Raw genomic sequence first — 27580 nt, forward strand, 5'->3', positions numbered from 1 at the left:
GCGGGTGCGTCTTATGCCTGCATGTGGGGGTGGGTTGTATGTGTGCGCTTCGGGGGTGCAGTTTCCCCCGCTCTCCGGGACTGGTTTACGCTCCTCTGGGCCGTGTGTGGGTGTCGCTCCGCGGGAGCCCGGGGGTCTTCTGGGGCTGCAGGGCGGGGCGCTCAGGGCTTTCCTGCGGCCGTGGAGTGTCCATACGGCTGTGGGACGTCGGGACCTTTTCTGCTGCTTGGAGGTGCTACAATATAATACCAACCTCATACATCAAAACCAATTGGGACAAGACCTGTACACACAACGGTGGACACACACACACACACACACGCACACACAAACACACACACACGCAACCAGCACCTGCTTTGAACGCACCCCAGCACCCTCCTGGTTCCTCTCTTAATTTACTCAGTTTTTTCGAGACATGTTGTTGTCTGATATTTCTACGTTTATGTTTTTCCATGTACATGTTGTTTGTTTTTATGTTTGTTTTTCCATGTACATGTTGTTGTTTGTTTCTATGTTCATGTTTTTCCATGTACATTTTGTTGTTTGTTGCTTTGTTTATTTGTCTCCCCCGTCGTGATTCTCCCTCTTGGAGTAGTGATTAGTTGTTTAAAGACCAAAACATGGCAAAAAATAAACTTTCCTACATCCCCTTGTGTACTGCATTTGGTTCCCACCAGCGTTCATAACACAGACAAGCTGGTTTCATCAGACCATACAGGTTTTATTAAAAAACATTTGAAAATAACTTGTATTTTTAATATTACATCACATGTCATCACAATCATATATTAGATACCTTGAAGTTAATGTTTAGAAATAGTAATGTTTGCACAGCTTGTATGTGTCGCTGCCAACACTCGATACCGAGTTTAAATCTAAAATGTTGACAGAGAATAACGAGCTCCATAAAAACACTGGTACAACCTCTGGTATTAAAAGGCGTTGGAGAAGAACTCCAGCTGGAATGGTGCAGTCGATCAGTTGAGATTTCTGGGAAACTCCATCCATCTCTGGTGCAGTTTCCTGCGAAAGGTCCAGCCTTCATGATGGAGAACACAGAGATGGAGCTGGAGACGGGGGTCACTGCGCTGGGCCTGTGGTCAAGCTGCCGGGCAGGGGGCCTTCAGCAGGGGTCGGGGTCCTGGGCCGGGGGTCAGGGTCCTGGGCCGGGGGGCTCCAGCTTGTGGGACAGGGCGGTCAACACCTGGTGGAACTTGGCGTAGCGTTGGGCTTGGTCCTCGCCGGCGCCCCGGCTCCCCCACAGCAGCCTCATCTGGAAGTCTGTCTGGAAGAGCTCCGACACCTCAGGGTGCTCCTGGAAACCTGAGGATACACCGAGTGTTTGTGCGTTGCTATGACGACAATCAGCTCAGGAGCTGATGTTGATGTAGACGTTACGTCCAACATCACATCCTGAAGACGAAGAGAGGGACAAGGGAGTCTACTCCACCTCAACTCTACCTCCTTCTACTCTACCCCTACTTTCTCTACTTCTAGAGTGATTGCTATGATGCTTGGGTGGAGTCTGTCTCACCTTTCAGCCTGGATTCGGCGTTGGCGCGGTAGATCCCCCCCAGCTGAGCGATGGCGCGAGCCGCCGCCAGGTGGCACATGACCACGTCCACACTCGACTCCACCGTCTCCCAGGGCTCCGCCCCCTCCACCACCCCCGCACCCTGCTCCAGCAGGGACAGCAGGGGCACGATGTGGGGGACGGAGGTGATGGACAGCTGACAGCTCTCTGAGGGAGAGAGGAGGAGAGGAACAGGGAGGAAGGGAGGGGCTTGTAAAGGTTTTCATTCTCGAGAAAAAATACCTTGTACGAGCAGCTCACGTCTCACCTTTCCCCAAAATGGGAAATGAAGTTTGGATTTCTTTATTTTTCAGGATCTGATCAATAATTGTCGTCACAGCATATCAGCATAATGTCTGTGCATGTTTTAACACCTTTTCCGTTGTTGAGGTTCTTCATGAAGGGCCTCAGCGTCTTCTCATACAGAATAGCGCCCTCTGTGTGTCGCTGGCGTAACAGCATCCAGGTGTGATCCAATCGGGCGACCTGAGGGGCCACGCCGGCTCGTTAATCTGCGGCTCACATGGAGCGCCACACGGCGCGCAGGCAGAACAGAATTTGGACGTACGGACCTGCGGCAGCTCCAGCGCCCTCATGATGGCAGAGAAACCAAACATGTTGCCCAGGGGGCCCTTGAGCTGGGCGGCGATCTGGATGTCTCTGTGCAGACGGGCGGCGCGCTCCTCTGGGCTCCCCGTGCAGCCCAGCAACTCCATGGCCAGAAGGATGGACATGGTGTGGAACCTGCAACAGCAAGAAGAACAAGGAACAAAACTGTAGAAAATATTCAACAAAATGTGACTCAACAAGGAGGAAAGATAAGTCTGTCGCATCCTTTTTCCTACTTTCTTACTGCGGCTTATTATAAGAGAGCAATGTGGGGATGGTTGTTCAGGAGGTAGAGCTGGTGGTCTAGTCATCTAAAGGTTGCTGGTTGGATCCCAGGCTCCTCCTGCTAGCATGCTGTAGTGTCCTTGAGCAAGACACTTAACCCCTAATTGCTCCTGATGGCTGCGTCCGTCGGTGTTTGAATAATTGTAAGTCGCTTTGGATAAAAGCGTCTGATCAATGCAATGTAATGTAAATGTAATGTAATACAGATCAGAGTACATGACGTTAACACCAGATGAATGAGATCAGATGGCTTATGAATAGGAAATTGAAGTTATAGTTCCCTCTGGAGAACACTTCACAAGGAGCTGTTAGAAACACCAGAGATTTCAAGCCTCTCTTGGTTTTGTTTTGGACTATTTAATAATGTTTGACATGAAATACCTCTGATTTCGTATTTTATATTAAGTCTTTTTTATCTATTGTAAATGCCTCACAACACAAACTCAACACACCTGGACAACAGGATTACATATATATATATATATATATATATATATAATCCTGGGCCGAGAGCTACATGAGCTGCGACAAAGCAGGTGAAAAGGAAACAAAACTATATAAACGAGTCCAACGGGTTGGATGGGATCATTTGGTCACACCAGATTATATTATGATAATATACAAACACAATCGGTTATAAATCAGATTGGAGATTCGATTTGATGACACTAGTGACGCTCAAGTCAAATCAGATTAGATCAGGTTATATTGGATTCAATTATATGGAATATTGAATATTGATGACTTTGAATTAGATTTGATGACACTAGGCTCGATCAGATTTATATCAGTCAGCTCGATTCGACGAGACCACACTAGACTGGGCTGGATTATATAAAATTTGACTCTGAGATTATATAAAATTAGATGATATCAGATTAAACTGGATTATATTGGATTGATCTTTTATGCAAGATCAGACTAGATCATCCAAACGGATCAACCAGGAGATGAGCCCGACCTCTCCAGCAGGTCCAGGCGGAGCTGGCGGCCGTGCGGCAGCGTGAGAAGCTCCATCCCAGAACTCACTCCCATCATCCTTTGCACCTCCGGGCTCACATCCACAATCCTGGCCACCTGAACACACACACACACACACACACACACACACACACATACACACACACACACACACACTTCAATTGCTGTGCATGGGCCAAATTCAACTCTAAAGAAAGTAAAAGGCAAGACCACATTGAAATGCATGATATAAAATAATACAATATAAAGAACAACAGAATAGTAAGGATAATAAATGAATAGAAAAAAAGCTAAAAAGGCAGAGAAAACACATGATACATGTAAAAGTGCAACTGAAACCATTTAAAGCAGTTTACAAGCTGCGGCGGTGCAGCCACCCCCCCACGGAGCCTTAAGACCAAACCATCCCTCAACCCCCAAATCAATACAATCGCCATTTCTCCCATTCACCTGTTGCATTGTGTACAGTGTGTGTTTTATCTGAATTCTGGAGCTTTATCATTCAGCGAAGAGCAGTGGTGCTCACGTTTGCATAAATGTCGGCGACTTAAAGGGAAAACTCTGGTATTTTTCAACCTAAACCTCTGTTCGTCTTTGATCCTTGGAAGCTAATCCCAGTGACTCTGTTGTAATCATCCGGGCTGTCTCCTCAGGATATCAGAATACGCTTTAGGTTAAAATACCAAGTTTTCCTTTGACAAACGGGACGGTTTGTCCTATATGAGCCCCCCCGCACCGCACCGCGCAGTCTGCCTTGGTGATGTGTTTGGCCGCCGTGTTGGGGTCCAGCTCGGCCAGCAGCTCCTTCACCCTCCGCAGCACGCCCACCTCCAGCGCCCGGTTCTCCCCGGGCATCAGCTGGGAGTGATAGCGCCCAGGCCTGAAGGCGGAGGCGGTCTCCACCACGGGGCGGAAGGACACCCTCCCGTCCTCCGCCCCAAAGCTGTCCTCTGCGCAGAGCCTCTCCACGTAGCTCGGAGGCGGCGGTGGATGAGGCGGAGGAGGAGGGCTGTTGAAAAGCTCCGTGTAGCCGCTGCCCTCCCTGTCCCAGGGGTGGGGGCGGTCCGCGCCGGGCGGGTCTGGGGGTCTGTTGTCACGGTGTCCGGGGAGGGTGTTGGCAGGGGAGGCTGCGAGACCCAAACAGAGAAACCGATCAGAACACGACATGACATGATAACACATGACCTGGAGCTCTTCCAAAACCGCTTGTTAAGTACATTTGTTTTTAGAAATGGAACCAACAGAGCATCACCGTCATCACTTTCTCTTTTGTTGTGCAATCTCTTGAACTTGAACTTGAACATGTATATTTTTCTTTTTCAGTCTTAAAGTGCCAATCTCAAAGATTTTCATTGAAATCAGTATTGAGTCACTATCCATCCCTGAACGAGGAACACAAGGGTGATTGAGACTACGGCCCGATGATGAAAGCCCTTCTTGCATTTGCAGTATTCTGAGTATTGAGAACTGGGTGTCCACGGTCACTCTCCCGACAGGCACTGAAATTCATGCATTCACGTGTACCGGCGACCTCAAATTGTGATGTAGGCGTGGCCACTGTGCAAACGACCAACTGACTGATGTCACACAGGCAACGCTGTTTGGATCTCTGGGAAGCGAAGTCCGGAAAACACACCTGAAATGATTGCTTTTCGGCATAGATCTCGCCAAAAACAACGAAAGGGTAATCTTTGAGACCACCACTTTGAGGACCAAGAGGTGAGGATCTCCAGGGGGGGCGGGAGAGGTCAGAGGTCAGCGCAGAACCAGGTCTGAACTGAAGTGATGCGTGGGAGGCGGAAGACGCTGTAGCGATGGAGGATCAGAGTGAACCAGCTGGAGTCTGGAGGGTGTGAGATGTGAACTCATACTTCATGCTCACTGAGGCAGCTGCCAAGCGGCCCACCGCCCGGCGGACAAAAAGGTGAAACATGTCGAAATGAGTCTCAAACTTGTTAACGCAATGCAAGACTTTTTCACAACTAGGTTGCATAGTTGGCAGGATACTGTGAGGATGCTCTACATATTTTTGGATGTTATTTGACCCTGCAAAGCCCGTGTGATCCGGTCTCAAACACTGGAAAACTTCTGACCCATGAAGAAGGTTCCCTGTTGTGTCGCCACGTGAACAGATGTGGTCACAGTGCTGCAGTGCGGCCGTGGAACTGTGTGCTTATGGTGCGGCGCCGCGAACGGAGCCGACATCACATGGCCACGTGACTCATTCAGGTTTCAATACATCCCACAACCTGTGGACTTTGATCCCGTTTCAGCCTGTTCACCATCCCCTCCGACTAGCACGGAGCCAGCCAGGGACCCGCCTTATTTCAGCACACACTGAGGCCATCTGAGCTCTGAGCTACATCTTGGTAAGTGTTTTCATTGTTTCGTCAAATTGAATATCCATATGAAAATGCTCTGGAAACTGTAAAGTTTTAGAGAAATCTGGTTCCTCTCAACGACAGCTAGAGCTAGAGGAGTGTTCACATGAAGTTAATTCCAATGGCAGCAATAACTGGGCTGGATAAAACTTGCAAATGGACGTTGATCTTTAGTGCAAAGGTAGGTCCGGATCTGTACCTGTTCAGATCAGGTCATTGTGTATGAAGGCATGTCCAGGCTCAAGCCGTGAAATAGCATTAGTCAGGTATGAACTGAAAGACTGATTGGGGCATTTCTACAGAGATAATTCAAGTCAAGTCCAGTTTATTTTCAAGCCCTTTATCAAAGTTCCAGAAGGATCTAAAAGGCTGAACAAGCCCAGACTCGTCCCCAAGCTCCCAAGTAAGGAAAAACTCATTAGACCAAGAGGGGCAAGGAAGAGCCTGACTGCCCCCGTGCTCTGCCTCAGTCCCACTTTCAGCTCCTTCTGCACACTCCTCAGTAACTCCCCGTCCCTGAAGGCTCTCTGCTTCCTGTGCAGCAGCTCCTTCAGGCGGCTGCTGCACAGAAGTGGATGTGCTCTGTGATACAGTCGGTCGTGGAGCTGATGTCATCACCGTGCGACTCGCACAGTACGTCCCCGTCTGGGGCCTCAAAACGCCCTGAAGAGTCTCATCTGCTTCCTGAGACCTCCTCACAGTCCTTGTGGTCTCAGGTTGCTGCTGAACAATAGGTGTGGAGGTGGGGGTGAGAAGCACCACATTGTGATCTGATATGCCAAGAAGGGGGGGGGGGGATTTCCCTGTAGTATTTCTCCAGCATAGTACTGTTGCACAATCACTGAGCGTTATCCAATAGGTGAGAGGGGTTTAGATAAGTTGTGGGCGTTCCGATTCCTTTCAGGGACACACATCCTTTGAATCAGTTCACTAAAAAGATCCGATCACTGATTCCTAACAACTTGCGGTGATTCTCGCGCTGGCAAACGACTCGTTCTTGCAGTGGATCCGTTCAGTGAGTCCTCCCTGCAGCCCAAGTGCGTGCAGGTCTGCTGGCGTGTAAGCATGTTAAAACAAGTTTGACGCTCCTCTTATTACTTAAGAATTACAATTGGCCATTGTTCAATTGAATTTGTTTGTGCCTGACTAAGATGTACTACAGCACATGAGACTTTAACTACGGTGACCAGACGTCCCGGTTTTTAGGGATTGACCCGGTTTCGAGCTGTGTCCCGAGTCCCGACAGATATCTGTAAAACACTAAAATGTTCAACATTCACGACTAATTCCCCTGCTGCGTTCTGCACACACTGCAAGAGATTCGGTTGCGCACGGTGGAAATGCAGACATAAAGTATAGTATTAAGCAGACGTAAGCGAAAATAATAATACTAATAATATCAGCATATACGTGTGCACGTGCTTTTACTTGTGGTACATAAAGCGTCCCATCCTGGGATGAATCCCATGGCATAGTACTCCATTTGGCCCAGTTCAAAGTGAATTTAAAAATATGTCCTCTTTTCATATTCTATTGAGCAATCAAAGGGAAAAATAAGGTTGCCACCCGTCCCGTAAAAACTGAGTCATCCTGTCTTTGACAATTAAATATTGTCCCGTTTTAAATTAACATGGAATTAAATCATCATACTATCTCAAATAAAAATATAAAATAAAAATATTTTAATGAACAATTCAACCTCACAAAGATTTTACTTTGACTTAAATGTCAATGTTGCCAAGTGCAGGTGGGACAATGCATGTGTAATGTCTGTTGTTCCTTCACCGAAACTCAAACAAATTCATTGTTTTGGTTGAGGGTAAAGTTCATTTTCGATCATTTCAAAGATTTGGTCAAAAAGTACGAATCGTTCGCAAACGACCAACACTCGGTTTGTGTGAGCTTTGACTGAAAGGGGACGACCCAATCCTGCTCAAAGAGAGCGCTGAGCTGCATCGCATGGACGGAAGGCTGCTATCAGCTTTTCATTGACTTTGTCCATCCAGCTGCAAGTACTAAGTTAATACTGTAAGTGATGGAATTCAATCCATTCAACTTTATTATTGTTGATTGTTGTTATGCATTTGGGTAACGTTACTGCTTCTGTATTTTACTGCATTTAGGTCTTTGAGATGTAGAAGTCATCAAGTGAACAAATTCTGGAACAAGCTCTGCAGTTGTCTGACTAGAAATGTTCTGTGTTGCTTCCTGAGGCTTCCTGTGAAGACATGATCCTGTGGTGCCTGCTGGGCGTGGTCGTCCTGCTCTGCTCTACACTATGTGTGAGTGGAGGAAATGTCCTGGTCTTCCCAGTGGACGGAAGCCACTGGGTCAACATGAGGATCCTCGTCGAGGAGCTCCACTCCAGAGGCCACGAGGTCACTGTGCTACGGCCGAGAGAAAGCTGGTACATCAAGGCAGATTCCCCTCACTATCGGACCGTAACACTCAACTACTCAGGGGGATTTGACAAGGAGGAATTCGGATTGTTTGTGGCCCGGCAGGTGGACCTTCGGCGCAATGGGGTCTCAATTTGGGCCTGCATATCTTCAGAGTTTCAACTGGTGGCCCAGTTTCGTTTGCTCCATCAAAAGCTCATCACCATGATGGGGGAAATGTTCGACGATGCCAAGATGATGGAGAGCTTTCGAGATGCAAAGTATGATGTAGTTCTGACGGACCCTGCCACTGGTGGAGGGGTGCTGCTGGCGCACCGTCTTGGCCTGCCCCTGGTGCTGAATGTCCGGTGGACAATCCAGGGAGAGGGGCACCTTGCTATCGCACCCTCGCCACTCTCCTATGTCCCAATCCCAGTGGCACAGCTGACAGACAAGATGACCTTTGCCCAACGAGTAAAGAACATACTCATGTTTCTATTCACACGCCTGCAAATTGCATACATGATCGATCCTAGCTACAGGCCGTTCGTCCATCGTTACTTTGGCTCTGACGTGCATTACATGGAGCTGTTCCAGGCGGCAGACATCTGGCTGATGAGGAACGACTTCACCTTCGAGTACCCCCGCCCAACCATGCCCAACATCGTCTACATGGGTGGGTTTCAGTGCAAGCCCTCCAGGCCCCTCCCATCGGAACTGGAGGAGTTTGTGCAGAGCTCTGGGGAGCATGGCATCATCGTCATGACGCTGGGAACCTTGGTGGGGAAGCTTCCAGAGGACATGGCAGAGGACATCGCTGCAGCGTTTGCCCAGCTGCCACAGAAGGTTATCTGGAGACACACAGGGAAGAGTCCTTCCACCCTGGGCAACAACACCTTGATCTTGGAATGGTTGCCTCAAAACGACCTACTGGGTCACCCGAAAACTAGGGCGTTTGTCGCCCATGGAGGGACCAACGGGGTCCAGGAGGCTATCTACCATGGTGTCCCGCTGGTGGGGCTGCCGCTCATGTTTGACCAGCAGGACAACCTTTTCAGGATGAAGACCAGGGGAGTGGCCAAGGTGCTGGACATCGGCTTGCTGACCACAGACAGCTTCCTGGCGGTCCTGAAGGAGGTTCTGTACGAACCGTCCTACAGGGAGAACATGCAGAGGCTGTCGGCACTGCACAGGGACCAGCCTATGAGGCCGCTGGACCGTGCCATGTTCTGGTTAGAGTTTGTAATGAGACACAAGGGGGCGCCGCACCTGAGGACTGACTCGTACAAGATGTCCATGATTCAGTACCATTCAATTGACGTGGTATTATTTATACTAGCTGTGGTTCTACTGGTAATATTGGTCTCTGTTTCAGCACTTAGGTTTCTATGGAGGAAGCTGTTTGGCACAAGGAAAGTGAAAAAGGAATGATTTATGTATTGAGATACGGACATTAAAAATAGATCCTTTAGATACTGATTTCAAGTTGATTTAACAGTTCATATTTTTTATTATGATTCTTTGTTATATGTTATGGATTTCATCGACTAAGAACCTGGCAGAACACCTTGATAAGAATATTTTAGAGTTCATATAATTTCTCTGCATGAAAACTCAACTGCATGGAAACAGAACAAAACAAGTACTGGAGAGAATTTAGAGTCAGAGGCAGGACAGGGAGTTGTGCAGTTACCAAAACTGCTTGTATTGAGGTGAGTTAATTACATGATGGGGCGGAATCGTGGACACAGATTAAGCCAAATTTGAAATAGCCTTTCTCTTCATGGTTTAAAATAGTCTTAGACTTGCCCTAGTTTTGGTTTAGAAAATTGGATTTCCAGAAGGAAGATGAGAGCTAATCTAGGTCAAAGTGAAGGGGGGATGGTAGCTCAGGAGGTAGAGCTGCTTCAATCCCAGGCTCCTCCTGCTAGCATGCTGTAGTGTCCTTGAGCAAGACACTTAACCCCTAATTGCTCCTGATGGCTGCATCCATCAGTGTTTGAATAATTGTAAGTTGCTTTGGACAAAAGCGTGTGATCAATGTAATGAACATGAAATCTCAAATTAATCCTTTGGATTAATGGATGTGGGTCTCCAGGTCCAACTGCCAACAGAGGAAACAGATTATCTGGACTTAGACTAATGACAGCAAAATAATTTGATTTTTGGTTCATATTTTATTCATATCAATTGTGCAAACAACTGGAATGTAATATTGTGTCACTTGGAGAGAGTCATGTATGCACTGTATAAGAAACATTCATACTATTTCAAATGTGAAATTGAGGTTCCCAAAATAACTGTTGAGACATTTTTGGTACATTTGACTCGTTCTTTTTAGTTGGGACAGTAGTAGCTGTCATTCAAATGCCTGTATCTTGTGGAAACAAACCACCAAAGACATAGAAAATATATGCATGATTCAAGATTCAAGAGGTTTATTCGTCACATACATATACATACTTTCATACATATATGCAGTGACTGTTCGTCTTTCATAAAAAACCTGGCCTAGTTCCAGCAGAACTGAATTCAACAAGGGTTTAAGTGGACGGCATAAGGAGTAGGAAGTATCGTCCTACTGGCAGGTTCTGTGCAGAGAAAGCGCTTTACCCATGGACATTCTTACTGGTGTCACACCATACCACGTGCTAGAACATTTCTGAGAATCTGCGAGTAGGTGGCGCTTGTCCAGGTCTTCTTGGACCCAGAACACCGCTTGCGGCATTCCTTCTCTTTACACTTGTTGTCTTTTGTTGCTGTCAATGTGATGTTTATCTTAAGTCAGGTGCTGTATTCCAATCTAATCTTTATAAAATGTAATATGTCTGACTGCTGATGTTTGTCTGATTGCAAATCAACTCTGAATTAAAGTCGTTATTGAGAAACAAAGCTATAGTGCAACCTTGGAACTGTTTGCTTATGTTGTTTACAGCGTGACAATACACCAAGTTACACAAGAACACGACCTTCATGCTTCACCGAGCCGTGCTGCAGACTACCACAACATAGCCACGTGACTTATTCAGGGTTCTATGTCGTGCACAAGCCTGCGTCTCAACCTGTGGACTCCTGTGGATCCCGGTTCCTCCTGTTCACCATCCCCTGCAGCCTCCGAGTAGGGTGGAGTCAGAAAGGGTCCTGCGTTATTTCAGCGCACACTGAGGCCATCTGAGCTCTGAGCTACATCTTGGTAAGTGTTTTCATTGTTTCGTCAAATTGAATATCCATATGAAAATGCTCTGGAAACTGTAAAGTTTTTGAGAAAGCTGGTTCCTCTCAACGACAGCTAGAGCTAGAGGAGTGTTCACATGAAGGTAATTCCAATATCAGCAATAACTGGGCTGGATAAAACTTGCAAATGGACGTTGATCTTTAGTGCAAAGGTAGGTCTGGATCTGTACCTGATGAGGGTACAATCTGTACCTGTTCAGATCAAGTCATTGTGTATGAAGGCATGTCCAGTCAGGTATGAACTGAAAGACTGATTGGGGCATTTCTACAGAGATAATTCAAGTCAAGTCCAGTTTATTTTAAAGCTCTTTATCAAAGTTCCAGAAGGATCTAAAATGCTGAACAAGCCCAGACTCGCCCCCAAGCTGCCAAGTAAGGAAGAACTCATTAGACCAAGAGGGGGAAGGAAGAGGCCCTGAGAAGGGACGTGAAAAAGAGACATAGTTCAAGTCCAACAGCAGTAATGCACCAGAACCACGTTTTCTAAGGTGATTCCATCTGAGCAAAAAATCCTGTGTAAAAGATTAATTTTTTATTTAAAAAATTGGGAAACAAATCAAACAAAACTGCGACAATCCACGATCCTGTGGAGGGGATCATATTTCAGGTTTGTGTGAGGTGGGATTTCCTTGTAGTATTTCTCCAGCATAGTACTGTTGCACAATCACTGAGCGTTTACAATACGTGAGAGGGGTTTAGATAAGTGGTGGGCGTTCCGATTCCTTTCAGGGACACACATCCTTTGAATCAGTTCACTAAAAAGATCTGTTCACGGATTCAGAACGACGTCCGGTGATTCTCGTGCTGGCAAACGACTCGTTCTTGCAGTGGATCCGTTCAGTGAGTCCTCCCTGCAGCCCAAGTGCGTGCAGGTCTGCTGGCGTGTAAGCATGTTAAAACAAGTTTGACGCTCCTCTTATTACTTAACAATTACAATTGGCCATTGTTCAATTAAATTTGTTTGTGCCTGACTAAGATGTACTACAGCACATGAGACTTTAACTACGGTGACCAGACGTCCCGGTTTTTAGGGACTGACTCGGTTTCGAGCTGTGTCCCGAGTCCCGACAGATATCTGTAAAACACTAAAATGTTCAACATTCAGGACCAGTTCCCCTGCTTTTCAGCACAATCAAAATAATAATACTAATAATCATAATAACATTATACATGAAAATGCTGCGTTTGCACACACTGCAAGAGAATCGGTCGCGCACGGTGGAAATGCCAAAATAAAGTATAGTATTAAGCAGACGTATGAATCCCATGGCATAGTACTCCATTTGGCCCAGTTCAAAGTGAATTTAAAAATATGTCCTCTTTTCATATTCTATTGAGCAATCAAAGGGAAAAATAAGGTTGCCACCCGTCCCGTAAAAATGGCATTTAAATCTTAACTATCTCAAATTAAAATATAAATTAAAAATATTTGAATGAACAATTCAACCTCACAAAGATTTTACTTTGACTGAAATGTCAATGTTGCCAAGTGCAGGTGGGACAATGCATGTGTAATGTCTGTTGTTCCTTCACCGAAACTCAAACAAATTCATTGTTTTGGTTGAGGGAAAAGTTCATTTTCGATCACTTCAAAGATTTGGTCAAAAAGAACGAATCGTTCGCAAACGACCAACACTCGGTTTGTGTGAGCTTTGACTGAAAGGGGACGACCCAATCCTGCTCAAAGAGAGCGCTGAGCTGCATCGCATGGACGGAAGGCTGCTATCAGCTTTTCATTGACTTTGTCCATCCAGCTGCAAGTACTAAGTTAATACTGTAAGTGATGGAATTCAATCCATTCAACTTTATTATTGTTGATTGTTGTTATGCATTTGGGTAACGTTACTGCTTCTGTATTTTACTGCATTTAGGTCTTTTAGACGTTGAAGTCATCAAGTGAACAAATTCTGGAACAAGCTCTGCAGTTGTCTGACTAGAAATGTTCTGTGTTGCTTCCTGAGGCTTCCTGTGAAGACATGATCCTGTGGTGCCTGCTGGGCGTGGTCGTCCTGCTCTGCTCTACACTATGCGTGAGTGGAGGAAATGTCCTGGTCTTCCCAGTGGACGGAAGCCACTGGGTCAACATGAGGATCCTCGTCGAGGAGCTCCACTCCAGAGGCCACGAGGTCACTGTGCTACGGCCGAGAGACAGCTGGTACATCAAGGCAGATTCCCCTCACTATCGGACCGTATCACTCAACTACTCTGTGGGATTCAACAAGGAGGAATTCGGATTGTTTGTGAACCAGCAGGTGGACATTCGGTGCAACAGGGCCTCAATTTTGGCCCGCATGGCTTCAGAGTTTGCACTGGTGGCCATGCTTCGTTCGCTCAATGAACAGCTCATCACCACGATGGGGGAAATGTTCGACGATGCCAAGATGATGGAGAGCTTTCGAGATGCAAAGTATGATGTAGTTCTGACGGACCCTGCCGCTGGTGGAGGGGTGCTGCTGGCGCACCGTCTTGGCCTGCCCCTGGTGCTGAATGTCCGGTGGACAATCCAGGGAGAGGGGCACCTTGCTATCGCACCCTCGCCACTCTCCTATGTCCCAATCCCGGTGTTCGGGCTGACAGACAAGATGACCTTTGCCCAACGAGTAATGAACTTATTCATGTTTCCAATCACACTCATGCACATTGCATATGTGATCGATCCTAGCTACAGGCCGTTCGTCCATCGTTACTTTGGCTCTGACGTGCATTACATGGAGCTGTTCCAGGCGGCAGACATCTGGCTGATGAGGAACGACTTCACCTTCGAGTACCCCCGCCCAACCATGCCCAACATCGTCTACATGGGCGGGTTTCAGTGCAAGCCCTCCAGGCCCCTCCCATCGGAATTGGAGGAGTTTGTGCAGAGCTCTGGGGAGCATGGCATCATCGTCATGACGCTGGGAACCTTGGTGGGGAAGCTTCCAGAGGACATGGCAGAGGACATCGCTGCAGCGTTTGCCCAGCTGCCACAGAAGGTTATCTGGAGACACACAGGGAAGAGGCCTTCCACCCTGGGCAACAACACCTTGATCTTGGAATGGTTGCCTCAAAACGACCTACTGGGTCACCCGAAGACGAGGGCGTTTGTCGCCCATGGAGGGACCAACGGGGTCCAGGAGGCTATCTACCATGGTGTCCCGCTGGTGGGGCTGCCGCTCATGTTTGACCAGCAGGACAACCTTTTCAGGATGAAGACCAGGGGAGTGGCCAAGGTGCTGGACATCGGCTTGCTGACCACAGACAGCTTCCTGGCGGTCCTGAAGGAGGTTCTGTACGAACCGTCCTACAGGGAGAACATGCAGAGGCTGTCGGCACTGCACAGGGACCAGCCTATGAGGCCGCTGGACCGTGCCATGTTCTGGTTAGAGTTTGTAATGAGACACAAGGGGGCGCCGCACCTGAGGACTGACTCGTACAAGATGTCCATGATTCAGTACCATTCAATTGACGTGGTATTATTTATACTAGCTGTGGTTCTACTGGTAATATTGGTCTTGGTTTCAGCACTTAGGTTTCTATGGAGGAAGCTGTTTGGCACAATGAAAGTGAAAAAGGAATGATTTATGTATTGAGATATAGACACTAAAAATAGATCCTTTACTGGGTTCAAACCAATTACACAGTAAACATTACATTACACATTGCACATTATTTTAATAGGATTTTCGTATGTAATGGAATTTAATCCACTGGGATCCCATCAGAACATCTTATTAAGAATATTTTAGAGATTGTATAAGGTGTTAAATTATGTGATCATTTTTTTTTTTAATTACACGTATAACAGATTCTTTGCAGATTCTGTAAAAACGCCAAAAAACTGAACTGAACCGAAAAAAAAGCTATTGAAAAGTTGTCAAATTTAAAAGATGTTTCTTGTTGAATGATTAATGTGAGAAATAACTAAATGGCTGAAAATAATTAACAACTCATTGATACATGTGTATATATATATATATATATATATATATATATATATATATATATACACACTTTGTGAGTGTGTCTATGTACTGGATAATCCACTGTCAGGATGTAAAACAGAGATGAGGTTCACGCTGAAAGGAGCTGAAAGGTCCTTGTAAACATGACACATGATGCTGTTTCATGGATTTGTATCAAGTTACACATGCCAGGTTACATCCCATCCACTTTAAACTCACAGGTTTTGGGGGGCGTCAGGAGAGGAGCTCTGCCGCTCACTGGCACAGAGCAGTAAACCTCTGACCTCTTGGGATGAAGAGCAGATGGACTGGAGAGAGAGAACATGTGAAAAAGCTCCTTTCAGTACAAGGAAATGCAATGCAGAGAATGAAAAGGAGGATTAAACGATTAATCACGAAGGCTGTTGATGATGATGATAATGATGATGATGAAAATAATAATAATAATACAAATAATAATAATAATAATAATAATACAAATAATAATATTAATAAATATAGCTGCAGGCAGCAGCAATACACAGGGTCCAGTTTAGTCTTGTTGGGTGTGTTTGACAGTTTCCCAGGTTCTCTGAAACGCAGCACGATTTTCCGAGTTTCCTTGAACGCAGCATGGGCTCCCCCCGGTCTGTCGTCTCCTGGTTGCTGGTCTGGTGGAGCAACCACTTTACGGTCTACACAGCACAAGCCTCCTGTGTTTAAAACAACAACCCTCCATGTTCGCCTGTAAAGCACAGCTTGTCAGCGTGTTGTCTGTGGAAGTAGAGCTGCTCTCTCAGTGACCGGTGGCTGTTTGCTGCCGTGTCGGGCACAGAATTGATTTGCTGATATTTTTACTTGGATTACATTTTCAGTCAGTTACGTTTCCATGAAATATGGCAAATTTTAGTGTTTTCGAGAGACACACTGACGACATTTTAAGGAATATTTTTTATTATTTTTTCATTAATCCGACAAAGTAATGTAGAGCAGGTATTAAAAGTATTCATCTAACAGATCTACTGACATCTTACAGGTAAGAAGTTATATAAATATACACGTAAATCCAAAGTTTGGAAACGTCTAAACACTACAGAGTCCACGCCACCCACTGGACACGGTCCAAATGGACATTCTCAATCACAATCTGTACATTTATGATATGATGACATCATAAAGCGTCTTACTGTAAATATCATTATAGTAATTAATATGATGACTTCATTAAGTGTCTTACTGTAAATATAATTAATAGTAAATAATATGATGACATCATAAAGCGTCTTACTGTAAATATAATATCCTTCATTTAAGAACCAGACGTGGGACGTGTCAGTTAATCAAGACCAACTGAATATTTTGGGTCAAAGTCATTCGGTTTTTCACCAATATCTGCTCCGTATGTGGATCGATTTGGATGAAACTTCAACCACGAAGTCTTTGTGACAGCGTGGTTGAAACAAGACACAAACCGTGTTTGTCTGTTATGCGTTGGTGTTCCAGATAGTTTTAGGCTTCAAAATTCCCAGAATTCTTTCTCGTACAATAACAATAAGGCCCTGGACCCTTAAATATAGCTGTAGGCAGCAATAGACGGGGTCCATTGCTGCCTACAGGTAACCTCTAATCACTACAGAGCGACAGAGTCTACACCGCACACTGGACACGGTGACAATGGACATTCTGAACCAGAACCTGCACATTTATCGTAAATAGTATAATCACAAAGCGTCACAGAGCGTCTTACTCTAAATCTCATCTCACTCCATTCGTTTTTGAACGTGACCTGTGACCATCCGGCTACTTTGGTTCTAACGGCACTTCAACCATGTTTGTAGCTTCTGCCATTGTTCTGTTCTAGATAGTTCTCCCAGGAAATTCAGAGAAAAATAATCCAAACAATAATCATAATCATAATAATAATAATAATAATAATAATAAATGAACGAAGGGTTAGGTGTTACGGGCTGATTGATGTGCTGTGATGACCTCTCACCTCCATGGACACACGCTCTGCACTTTGAGTCCTCCCAGGCTGCAGGGGGGGCCGTCGCCCTCGGAGCCGGTCTTGGCGAACACCGCCTCCAGGTAACGCAGCGGTACAGTCCTGTTCACCGGCCGGTGGATTTGGGCTTTGCTATGCCGGCTCAGAGCCTCCCGGTTCCCCACGTAGAAGTGGACCAGGGCCGGCACGGAGTTGAAGGCTTCACTGTCCAACAGGTACTGGACCCGGGTGCACGTGGTGCCGGGCTTAACCGGGCTCCGGCTCAGCAGGTAATGCAGGGGGCCCTGGTCCCACAAGCAGGTGAGGACGTAGTCTCCTGGGCTGGAAGCAGAGTCCCTGACCAGGAAGTCTCCAGGACTCACCACCAGCTTCTCCGACACCTGCCCACAGACCTCACCTTGTAAGGACCTTGTCCACTTTCATACTCCCTCTCACTGGAGAGTTTGTCCTTTTCCAAAATCTCCACAAACTGACTTTAATATCCACAAACTAACCTGCACCTCCACAAACCAACCCCAACCTCCACAAACCAACCCCAACCTCCACAAACTAACCTGAACCTCCACAAACCAACCCCAACCTCCACAAACTAACCTGAACCTCCACAAACCAACCCCAACCTCCACAAACTAACCTGAACCTCCACAAACCAACCCCACCCTCCACAAACTAACCCCAACCTCCACAAACTAACCTGAACCTCCACAAACCAACCCCAACCTCCACAAACTAACCTGAACCTCCACAAACCAACCCCACCCTCCACAAACTAACCCCAACCTCCACAAACTAACCTGAACCTCCACAAACTAACACCAACCTCCACAAACTAACCTGAACCTCCACAAACCAACCCCAACCTCCACAAACTAACCTGAACCTCCACAAACTAACACCAACCTCCACAAACCAACCCCAACCTCCACAAACCAACCCCAACCTCCACAAACTAACACCAACCTCCACAAACCAACCCCAACCTCCATAAACTAACCTGAACCTCCACAAACTAACCCCAACCTCCACAAACTAACACCAACCTACACCAACTAACCCCAACCTCCACAAATTAACACCAACCTACACCAACTAACCTGAACCTCCACAAACTAACCCCAACCTCCACAAACTAACACCAACCTACACCAACTAACCTGAACCTCCACAAACTAACACCAACCTCCACAAACCAACCCCAACCTCCATAAACTAACCTGAACCTCCACAAACTAACCCCAACCTCCACAAACTAACACCAACCTACACCAACTAACCCCAACCTCCACAAATTAACACCAACCTACACCAACTAACCTGAACCTCCACAAACTAACCCCAACCTCCACAAACTAACACCAACCTACACCAACTAACCTGAACCTCCACAAACTAACACCAACCTCCACAAACGAACTAACCCATCAGAAAAATGTAATTGGGGCCGAGGAAGTCTTGTAAAATGGCGCCCCCTTTGGGCAGCTAAGATACAACAGGCGGTAAAGTTTGTAAGATAAGATAAACCTTTATTAGTCCCGCAACGGGGAAATTGACATTGTTCCAGCAGCAAAAAGGGATCAGCAGAAATAAAGAGCATATCCAGTACACACTATAAACAATATCAAATATATAGAAACATACAAATGAAAAAATTGCCATAAATAGGAGCCAGATAGTACTATTACAAGTGTATTACACATGTCTTGACACATTGCACATCAGGGATTGCACTTTCTTTTTGTGTGTGTGTGTGTGTGTGTGTGTGTGTGTGTGTCTGACCTCCCAGCTTATGCCTCCATGGTACCAGGCGTGGCTCATCAGCTCAGTGCTGCTCAGCTTCAGCTCCTCCTCCAGCTCCTTCTGCAGCTCCTGGGACGGAGGGTCCAGCCTGGAGAACTGACCGTGGCAGATACACAGTACTAGTGCTACTACTAGTAGCAGTACTAGTAGTAGGAGTAGCACTGGTACTAGGAGTAGTACTAGTACCAATACTAGTATCAGTGTTAGAACTCTCCTGATGACTGACTTCAAATTGAGTTTGAGCTCATTTACTGGTCAGTACATTTGACATAACTGACCATTTTCCTGGTGGTGGTTCACACCTTCAGATTTTTGGGGAAGGTTGTGACGACGCTGTGAGAGCGCTTCTTTAGAACCATCTCCTGGTCCCGCTGAAAACCAGGCCGTCAACCACTCTGCGGTTCCCACACCGCCATCCCATGAGGCCGTGGGGGCCAGCGTCTTGACCGGGTCGTCACGGCGACGGCATTGTGTGGGGGTCATCGCTCAGCAGCTACTGTACATCACCAAACAGTCCCGGGCATTCTGGGAATTCTTTTGTGGTCTGACTCCTCCCTCATCTGGTGCTGTTGTTGTTCCCAGATTGGGGGGAGGACTTGACTTCGACACTGAATGAAGGAATGTCACTAACTTGGACGAGCGCCCCTAGTGGCGGGTGTACTATCAAACTACAGTGCAAAATATTTAGAGAATTATTTTTTTATTATTAATTATTATTTTAGATATAAAATATTTGATGACGTTTAAGTTTAAAAGAATGTCACCACACTAGAATGGGATAATATGGAATATAATATATTTATTATTATTATTTATTATTCTGTACTTCTGGTTCTTAGCTGCTCTATATTTACAGACAGCAGTCAATGGCTTTTGTTGCCAGACGTTTTGGGAGTCACGAGGAGACTGCCTGTCTGTCTGCCTGCCCGTCTGTCTGCCTGTCTATCTGCCTGTCTGCCTGTCTGCCTGTCTCTCTCTCACTCTCCGGGATGGGTCTGGTTGCCAGCGGTAACCCAGTTAACTTTAAACTATTCTCTGTTAAAGACGGAGCGGCGCTTCCTTTGAGCTCCAAGTTTTCATCATATTAGAACCAGACGTGTGTCATCCATCAAACGCTTCTGTCCAAAGCCACTTACATACAACAAGTGCATTTTGTCATGTTTTAAAACCTGTATTTCATATATATATTTAGATATATATACTGTATATATACTGTATATATAAAATTAATTTGTATTTTCAAAGAAATAGAAGCTGTATCTATTGGACCAGGCAGCAGCAGAATCTCAGATCACCGTTGGCAGGAAGTGGAAGCGGCCTCGTCCTACCTGGACGTACTCTCCGCTGCTGTCGTTCACAGAGTCCAGCCGACTGAGGAATAAAATAGAAAATAGACAGACCCGTCACAAACTTTGATTCCAAATTATTACTGTACAAAAAAAGTGACAATTTCATTTGCCAACCACAAAGTCGTCTGTTATATAACTGTCAATTATTTGATGTCATATTTTGGTCATAAGGGGTCAAGCCCGCAGGCCTGGAGTCTGGAGAAAAAATTCTGTGAATTTTGACGCCTAAAACTCTGTTGAACACCAACTGCGGCATAACTCATGAACACGGTTTACATCTTGTTTGTACCAGGCTGTCACAAAGACCTTGTTGTTGAAGTTTGATCCAAATCGATCCACATACAGAGCAGATATCAGCGAAAAACCAAACAACTTTGACCCAAATATTCAGTTAGACTTGGTGAACTGACACGCCACACGTCTGGTTCTGAAATGAAGGAGATATTTACAGTAAGAAGCTTTATGATGTCATATTATTTACTATAATGATATTTACAGTAAGACGCTTTATGATGTCATATTATTTACTATAATGATATTTACAGTAAGACGCTTTATGACGTCATCATATTATTGACTATAAATGTACAGATTGTGATTGAGAAGGTCCAGTTGGATCGTGTCCAGTGTGGGGCGTGGACTCGGTCACTCTGTAGTGTTTAGACGTTACCAAACTATCCATTTACGTGTATATTTATAAAGATTCTTATATATATGTATATTTTTATAGATTCTTATATATATGTATATTTATATAGATTCAGGAGAGGAGGTGAGGAAGCACAACCTGACTGCAGTTCTGTGCTTCATTGATTTCAAAAAGGCTTTTGACTCGATCCACGGAGGCATGATGGTGAAAATCCTTAAGGCGTATTGAATCCCTCCCAACCTACTCCGAGCAATAGAGACCATGTACGCAGGAACAAGAGCCAAGGTGATGACCCCAGATGGCAACAGCGAGGAGTTTGACATCCTAGCTGGCGTTATGCAAGGGGACACACTAGCCCCCTTCCTCTTCATCATAGTCCTCGATTACGCACTCAGGAAGGCAATCAGCGGGCGAGAGCAGGAACTTGGCTTCGCGCTAACACCAAGGAGGTCAAGACGACATCCTGCAGTGGTCCTCACGGACCTTGATTATGCGGATGACATCAGTCTGCTCTCCAATAATGTGGATCAAGCACAAGAACTACTGAAAAGGGTAGAGCTGGAGTGCGGCAAAGTAGGCCTGAGGCTAAACGCCAAGAAAACTGAGGTCATCACCTCTAACGTTCCACCAGAACATCAACCTCTGACTACAGCAGGAGGAACTGTGCTGAAAGAAGTCGATGACTTCAAGTACCTGGGTTCATGGGTCAACTCAACTGAGCAAGATCTGAAAGTGAGGAAGGCACCTGCATGGAGGGCCCTGAACGGCATGTCCAGTGTATGGAACTCCAACCTCCCCCGCCAAATCAAACTCAGCTTCTTCTATGCGACAGTAGAGTCCGTTCTCCTCTATGGCAGTGAATGCTGGTCCCTGAAGCCAACCCTAGAGAAGTCCCTGGACGGGTGCTACACCAGGATGTTGCGTGTAGTGCTTAACATCAGCAAGAGTACACATGTAACCAACAGAATTCTGTACGAGGGAATCCCAAGGGTGAGTGAGAAGATTGCTGCAAGGAGAATGACACTAGCAGGACACTGCCAGAGACACCAGGAGCTGCCAGCCAGCAAACTGGTACTGGGGGAGCCAACACATGGGCACCGGTCACGAGGACGTCCCACTTTAACATATGTGGATGAACTCAAGAATGATGCGGAAGCACAAAGCACCAACGAGCTGGCCAGAGGTATGGAGAACCAGGATGACTGGAAACAACGATGGAAGGCTCGTCTGAGGACGCCCTAGAGATGTAGATTCCTAAAAATATGTATATGTATATGTATATTTATATAGATTCTTATATATATATATGTATTTGTATATTTATATAGATTCTTATATATATATATGTATTTGTATATTTATATAGATTCTTATATATATATATGTATTTGTATATTTATATAGATTCTTATATATATGTATATGTATAATTATATAGATTCTTATATATATATGTATATGTAAATGTATATTTTTATAGCTTCTGGATGTTGGATTGTTTTGAATGTGAGCTTATGTTCTGTGTTTGATGCTATTGGATGGATTCTGGATGTTGGTTGCCGTTGGATGCTATTGGATGGATGTTGGATGGACATTGGATGGATGTTGGATGGATGCTGGGTGTTGGATGGATGTTGGATGCTGGATGGATGCTGGATGCTGGATGGATGTTGGATGTTGGATGGATGCTGGGTGTTGGATGTGCAGTGACCTGGTTGTTGTACGACCACTGTGTCGGATCATTTGGGGAAACTGGATGTTGGATGCATCAGTTGATCTCATTTACATTCAGCTGCTCGGTTGGATGTTTATTGTGTGTACAAACACTCATACACAGAGCTCTAGTGTGTGAAGCGGAGAAATGAATGCAAAATACACGCACGCACACACACACACACACACACACACACACACACACACACACACACACACACACACACACACACACACACACACACACACACACACACACACACAACACACACACACACACACAGAATCTTTCACACTTTGTGTGTAGTTATAGATATAAACTGCAGTTCTGAGGGAACAACGGCTGTTTTGGGAACGAGCAAATGTCACCAAATTTCACCAAGCATTTTTGTCACGAACCAAGAAAAATAAAATAAAATAAAATATAATAAAAAATAAATAACTAAAAATAAAAATAAATAATAATAATAATAATAAATATAGCTGCAGGCAGCAATACACAGGGTCCAATATCGACACCAACTACATTACAAAGTTCCACTTGTTGCGTGTTGTGACTTTATCCTAAAAATGAGAAGGTGTCTGCCTACTTCCTGTCAGGTCTCTGTCTACAGTCCACAGAGTCCTGCCTCACGGTGTCTCTGGAAGGAAATCACTCCGTGTGGAAGGTCCAATAAGACGCTTCCATTCAAACACATTCAACACTGCATGTCCCTCACACACATTTCATCCACTCTTTAAACCTTTGGGACTAAAATAAAAGGGACACAATTCTGACCCCTTGCTCTGGAGCTGCAAGCAAACTCCATGTGTGAGGTCACAAACAAGGGAATGTGTTTTGTTCTGTTTTCCACTCCTACACTTTGTGTTACGACTGGATCCAATGCTGCAAAATAGGGCCACGGCACTGGCTTCGATGGAACAGAATGATTTATATTTAAAAAAAGGAAAGATATAAGTCTGGAACCACTACTGACTGATGGAGCAATGGACAATGTGTCTTACTCCACAAACTCATGGCGCTCCACCTGACTGGAGGTTTTAGAACGTTGGCGTGTCGGGGAAGGACGACAGTTCAGCTACTTCCGGTTAAATCTTGTTGTTTTTCACTAATCCTGTGGATCCATTTGGATGAAACTTGAACCACGGGACGTCTGCGACGTCCCTGTTCTAATGACACCTCAACCCTGTTATTGCCGCAGTGGTTTTCCTGTTCCAGACACTTTTAACCTAAAAAGTGCAAAAAGAAGAATAATACAAAAAAATCCAAACAACAACAATAGGGGAGTGGACGGGATGGACCATTAATAATACTAATACTACTACTACTAATAATAACAACAATATTATTATTGTATTATTATTATTATTAATAATAATAATAATAATAATAACAATAATATTAATATTAACAATAATAATTACAACAATAATAACGACAGCAGCAATAATAATAATAATAATATTAATAATCAAAATAATAATTATAATAATATGATTATGTACAATAATAATAATAATAATAATAATAATAATAATATTATTATTATTATTATTTCTCAGAAGTGCAGCTCCATCTTAAACATGGAGGACTCCCTCTCTATGTGATGTGGCTCCTGGTCCAGGACGTTCACTCCCTGGAGCTCAGGCGGCGTTGAACCCTCACCCTCCACTGCCTGGAGCCCGTTGAACCCTCACCCTCCACTGCCTGGAGCCCGTTGAACCCTCACCCTCCACTGCCTGGAGCCCGTTGAACCCTCACCCTCCACTGCCTGGAGCCCGTTGAACCCTCACCCTCCACTGCCTGGAGCCCGTTGAACCCTCACCCTCCACTGCCTGGAGCCCGTTGAACCCTCACCCTCCACTGCCTGGAGCCCGTTGAACCCTCACCCTCCACTGCCTGGAGCCCGTTGAACCCTCACCCTCCACTGCCTGGAGCCCGTTGAACCCTCACTCTCCACTGCCTGGAGCCTCCCGACTTGAAAGTGGATGAAGTCTCATAAAACAACTTTAACGAACTCAACAAAATTACAGTAAAACATGAAAGAAATAAAATAGAAATAAACGTCGCTGGGAGCGGTGTAAAGTCTGCCCGTCTGTGTGAAAGCTGCTGAAAATGAATTTCACCAAAGTTTGGGAAGATTGAAGCAGTGAAACTGAATTCTATCAAAGTACTTAAGTACAAACCCTGTTCAGTACTTCAGTACATTTATATATGAGTACATTTAGATTCGGAGCAAGTATCTGTACATTTTACTCTACTACATTTCTCACTCAGTGGAGATACTGAAAGAAAAATCAGGATTTATATTGTATATATGTCCGAAACTACATATATTATATAAGTGTATTTAGTGTATTTAGTAACCAGCTGCAGTAGTACTTCATCAAGTACTAGACTCTGTTATAGCAGACTACTGGACAGGACCAGTTAAGTACTTTTACTTTCAATGCGTTCAGCTGCTAATACTGATATTTACTTATCAAATGATCAAACACTATTATCTGTGTTATTGTCACTATGATGTAACTCCTACCTTGTGGTGTCCAAGCGCAGGGGCGCGTCCCGCACGGAGCACATCCTCGGTCTGACTGAAGGTGACAGCACGGAGCGGAGCCCAGTGCGCATGCGCGCTCTTGTTTTATTATTGTATGTAGCGTCCCATCTTTTTGTTACATAAGTCAAATAAAATATTTATTATAATAATTCATTAAGACTGCTCTGTTATTATTATTGTTATTATTATTATTATTATTATTATTATTATTATTATTATTATTATTATTATTATTATTGTTTTTTATCATTATTATTATTATCATTATTATTATCATTATTATTATTATTATTATTATTATTATTATTATTACTATTATTATTACTATTATTACCGTTATTATTATTATTATTACTATTATTGTTATTAAACTGAAACATTTTACGTTTTTTAAGTTTTGTAAAATTCAAAACTGTGGCGACGGGAGCAGCCAAAAGAAAAAGATTGAGATATGTTGTTACATTTTATTTCGTTTTTTTTTTTTTTCAATATTTTCTTTTGATATTGTCATAGCTCCAAATTCTCTTAATTTGATGAATTTTAAAGCACTTTTGAGCCGTGTTCTACTGTTTTTAATCTCATTGAAAATGAAACTCTTCGAATTGCGAAGCTTGTGACAGATCAGTGTTTCACTGGACATTTGTATGGACATTATATTGTACATTAAATATGAAGTAAAATATAAATACTCCCACATGGAGTTTGAATTTACGGACGATCTTGGACTCAAATGAATGTTTTCCCAGGTCAGTTCTCACCCCTCAGGACGCTCCAGGTCCAGGGTTCCAGGTTCCTGCTTCCTCCTGAGACCTTCCTCCTGCTGCTTCTTCGCCTGCTCCGCTCCTCCCACGGCCCCCATCAGCTCGTAGCAGCCCTGGCTTAGGGCTCTGTTCTCCACAGGGGCCTCCAGGGGCCCCTCCCCCTCTCCAGCGCCCTCCGAAGCGGTCTCACATCTTAACGGGCGCTCGTTACCCCTCAGAGGACCTTCAGCTCCTCGAGGCGGGCTGGCCATGGGTGGTGCTGGGAGGGGCCGCGCCGGTGCAGAACGCCGCCTGTCCAGAGTGGAGCAGCTCAGGGCTCCCAGAAGAGGGGATTCTGGGACGCGGTCCCATTCGTGGGCCTGGACCTGCTGACCTTGAGGCCCCGAGCCCCCTCCGCTCTGCTTCCTCCACCCCCTGGAGCATCGAGGCTTGTCGCTACGTGGCGTCGTGCCCACGTGGGTGTACATTTCGCTGGAGCGGGCGTAGGCTTGGGGGCCGTGGGGGCACGACTGGTCATCCACAGACCCCCGACCGCGGGGCCCCCGACTGCAGCTCCCATCGTGCTTTGCGGCAGGTTTGGAGTTGGTCTTGCCTGGCGACCGTCGTGTGGAGAGGTTGGTGAGGCTGCCCAACCACTTGAAACCTGCAAAGGACAGACACAAAAAATGCTCAGGAGAGAAACTGGATGAAATATAATTTGATTTTCTTAGTGGTTGAGATTATTTTATGAAATGTAATATGTCAATCGTTTATACATTCCTTTATTTATTTATTTGGCAGTTTTTTGCAATTTTGACGAAAGAAATGGATTATTATAAATAGCGCATGAATAGGCATTTAATAGAAGAATGAATCAATAAAAATAAAATCGATGAGACAAAGCAGGATGAAGGTGGTTCAGTCGGCACCCGACTGAAAAACAGCCTCAGTCGAACGGAATCGAACTCGAACGCTCGAGACCCTTCTGTGAATTCTGCTGGAAACAGACGGTGATCTCGTAAAATAATACCAGACACATCTAACGGACGTTGCAAACACCAGCGGAGTGAATATGAAGCAATGCAGGACGTAGATGTCCTTGTGGTATTTACCAAATTTACCTCTGATTCTTTTGAATTGAGACATTTGAAATGAAGATGTCAACAAAGATGTCAACCAGAAAACTGACAAAGAATTCTGAACCACCATGAGAAACACCATGTGTACCTCTACTGTGAGTACTCACTAGTACCACCATGAAAACTATCATGAGTACCTCTTCCATGTGTATCTCCATGAGAACCACCATGAGAACCAACATGTATACCTCCTTGAGAACCACCATGAGAACCAACATGTATACCTCCTTGAGAACCACCATGAGAACCACAATGAGAACCACCAT

The 27580-nt window shown here is 45.1% G+C and overlaps 1 protein-coding gene across 1 annotated transcript; it reads right to left on the reverse strand.

Moving 5' to 3' along the window:
• Positions 1 to 891: 891 nt before the first annotated feature.
• On the reverse strand, positions 892 to 27580 carry LOC307232644 (SH2 domain-containing protein 3C-like; the record flags this gene model as incomplete). The annotated part of the gene is made up of 22 exons (XM_080003745.1): positions 892 to 1326; positions 1538 to 1744; positions 1951 to 2062; positions 2149 to 2320; positions 3432 to 3547; positions 4193 to 4578; positions 4976 to 5060; positions 6282 to 6393; positions 6470 to 6555; positions 8514 to 8654; positions 8987 to 9044; positions 9210 to 9364; positions 13874 to 14014; positions 14347 to 14404; positions 14570 to 14724; positions 15456 to 15466; positions 15605 to 15693; positions 17361 to 17749; positions 19146 to 19262; positions 20495 to 20537; positions 26194 to 26839; positions 27403 to 27580. The coding sequence occupies 22 exons, from the start codon at positions 27578 to 27580 to the stop codon at positions 1157 to 1159; spliced, it is 3627 nt and encodes a 1208-aa protein (XP_079859871.1). The 3' UTR covers positions 892 to 1156.

The sequence above is a fragment of the Zeus faber genome (assembly GCF_960531495.2).
Source record: "Zeus faber genome assembly, chromosome: 7".
NCBI lineage: Eukaryota > Metazoa > Chordata > Actinopteri > Zeiformes > Zeidae > Zeus > Zeus faber.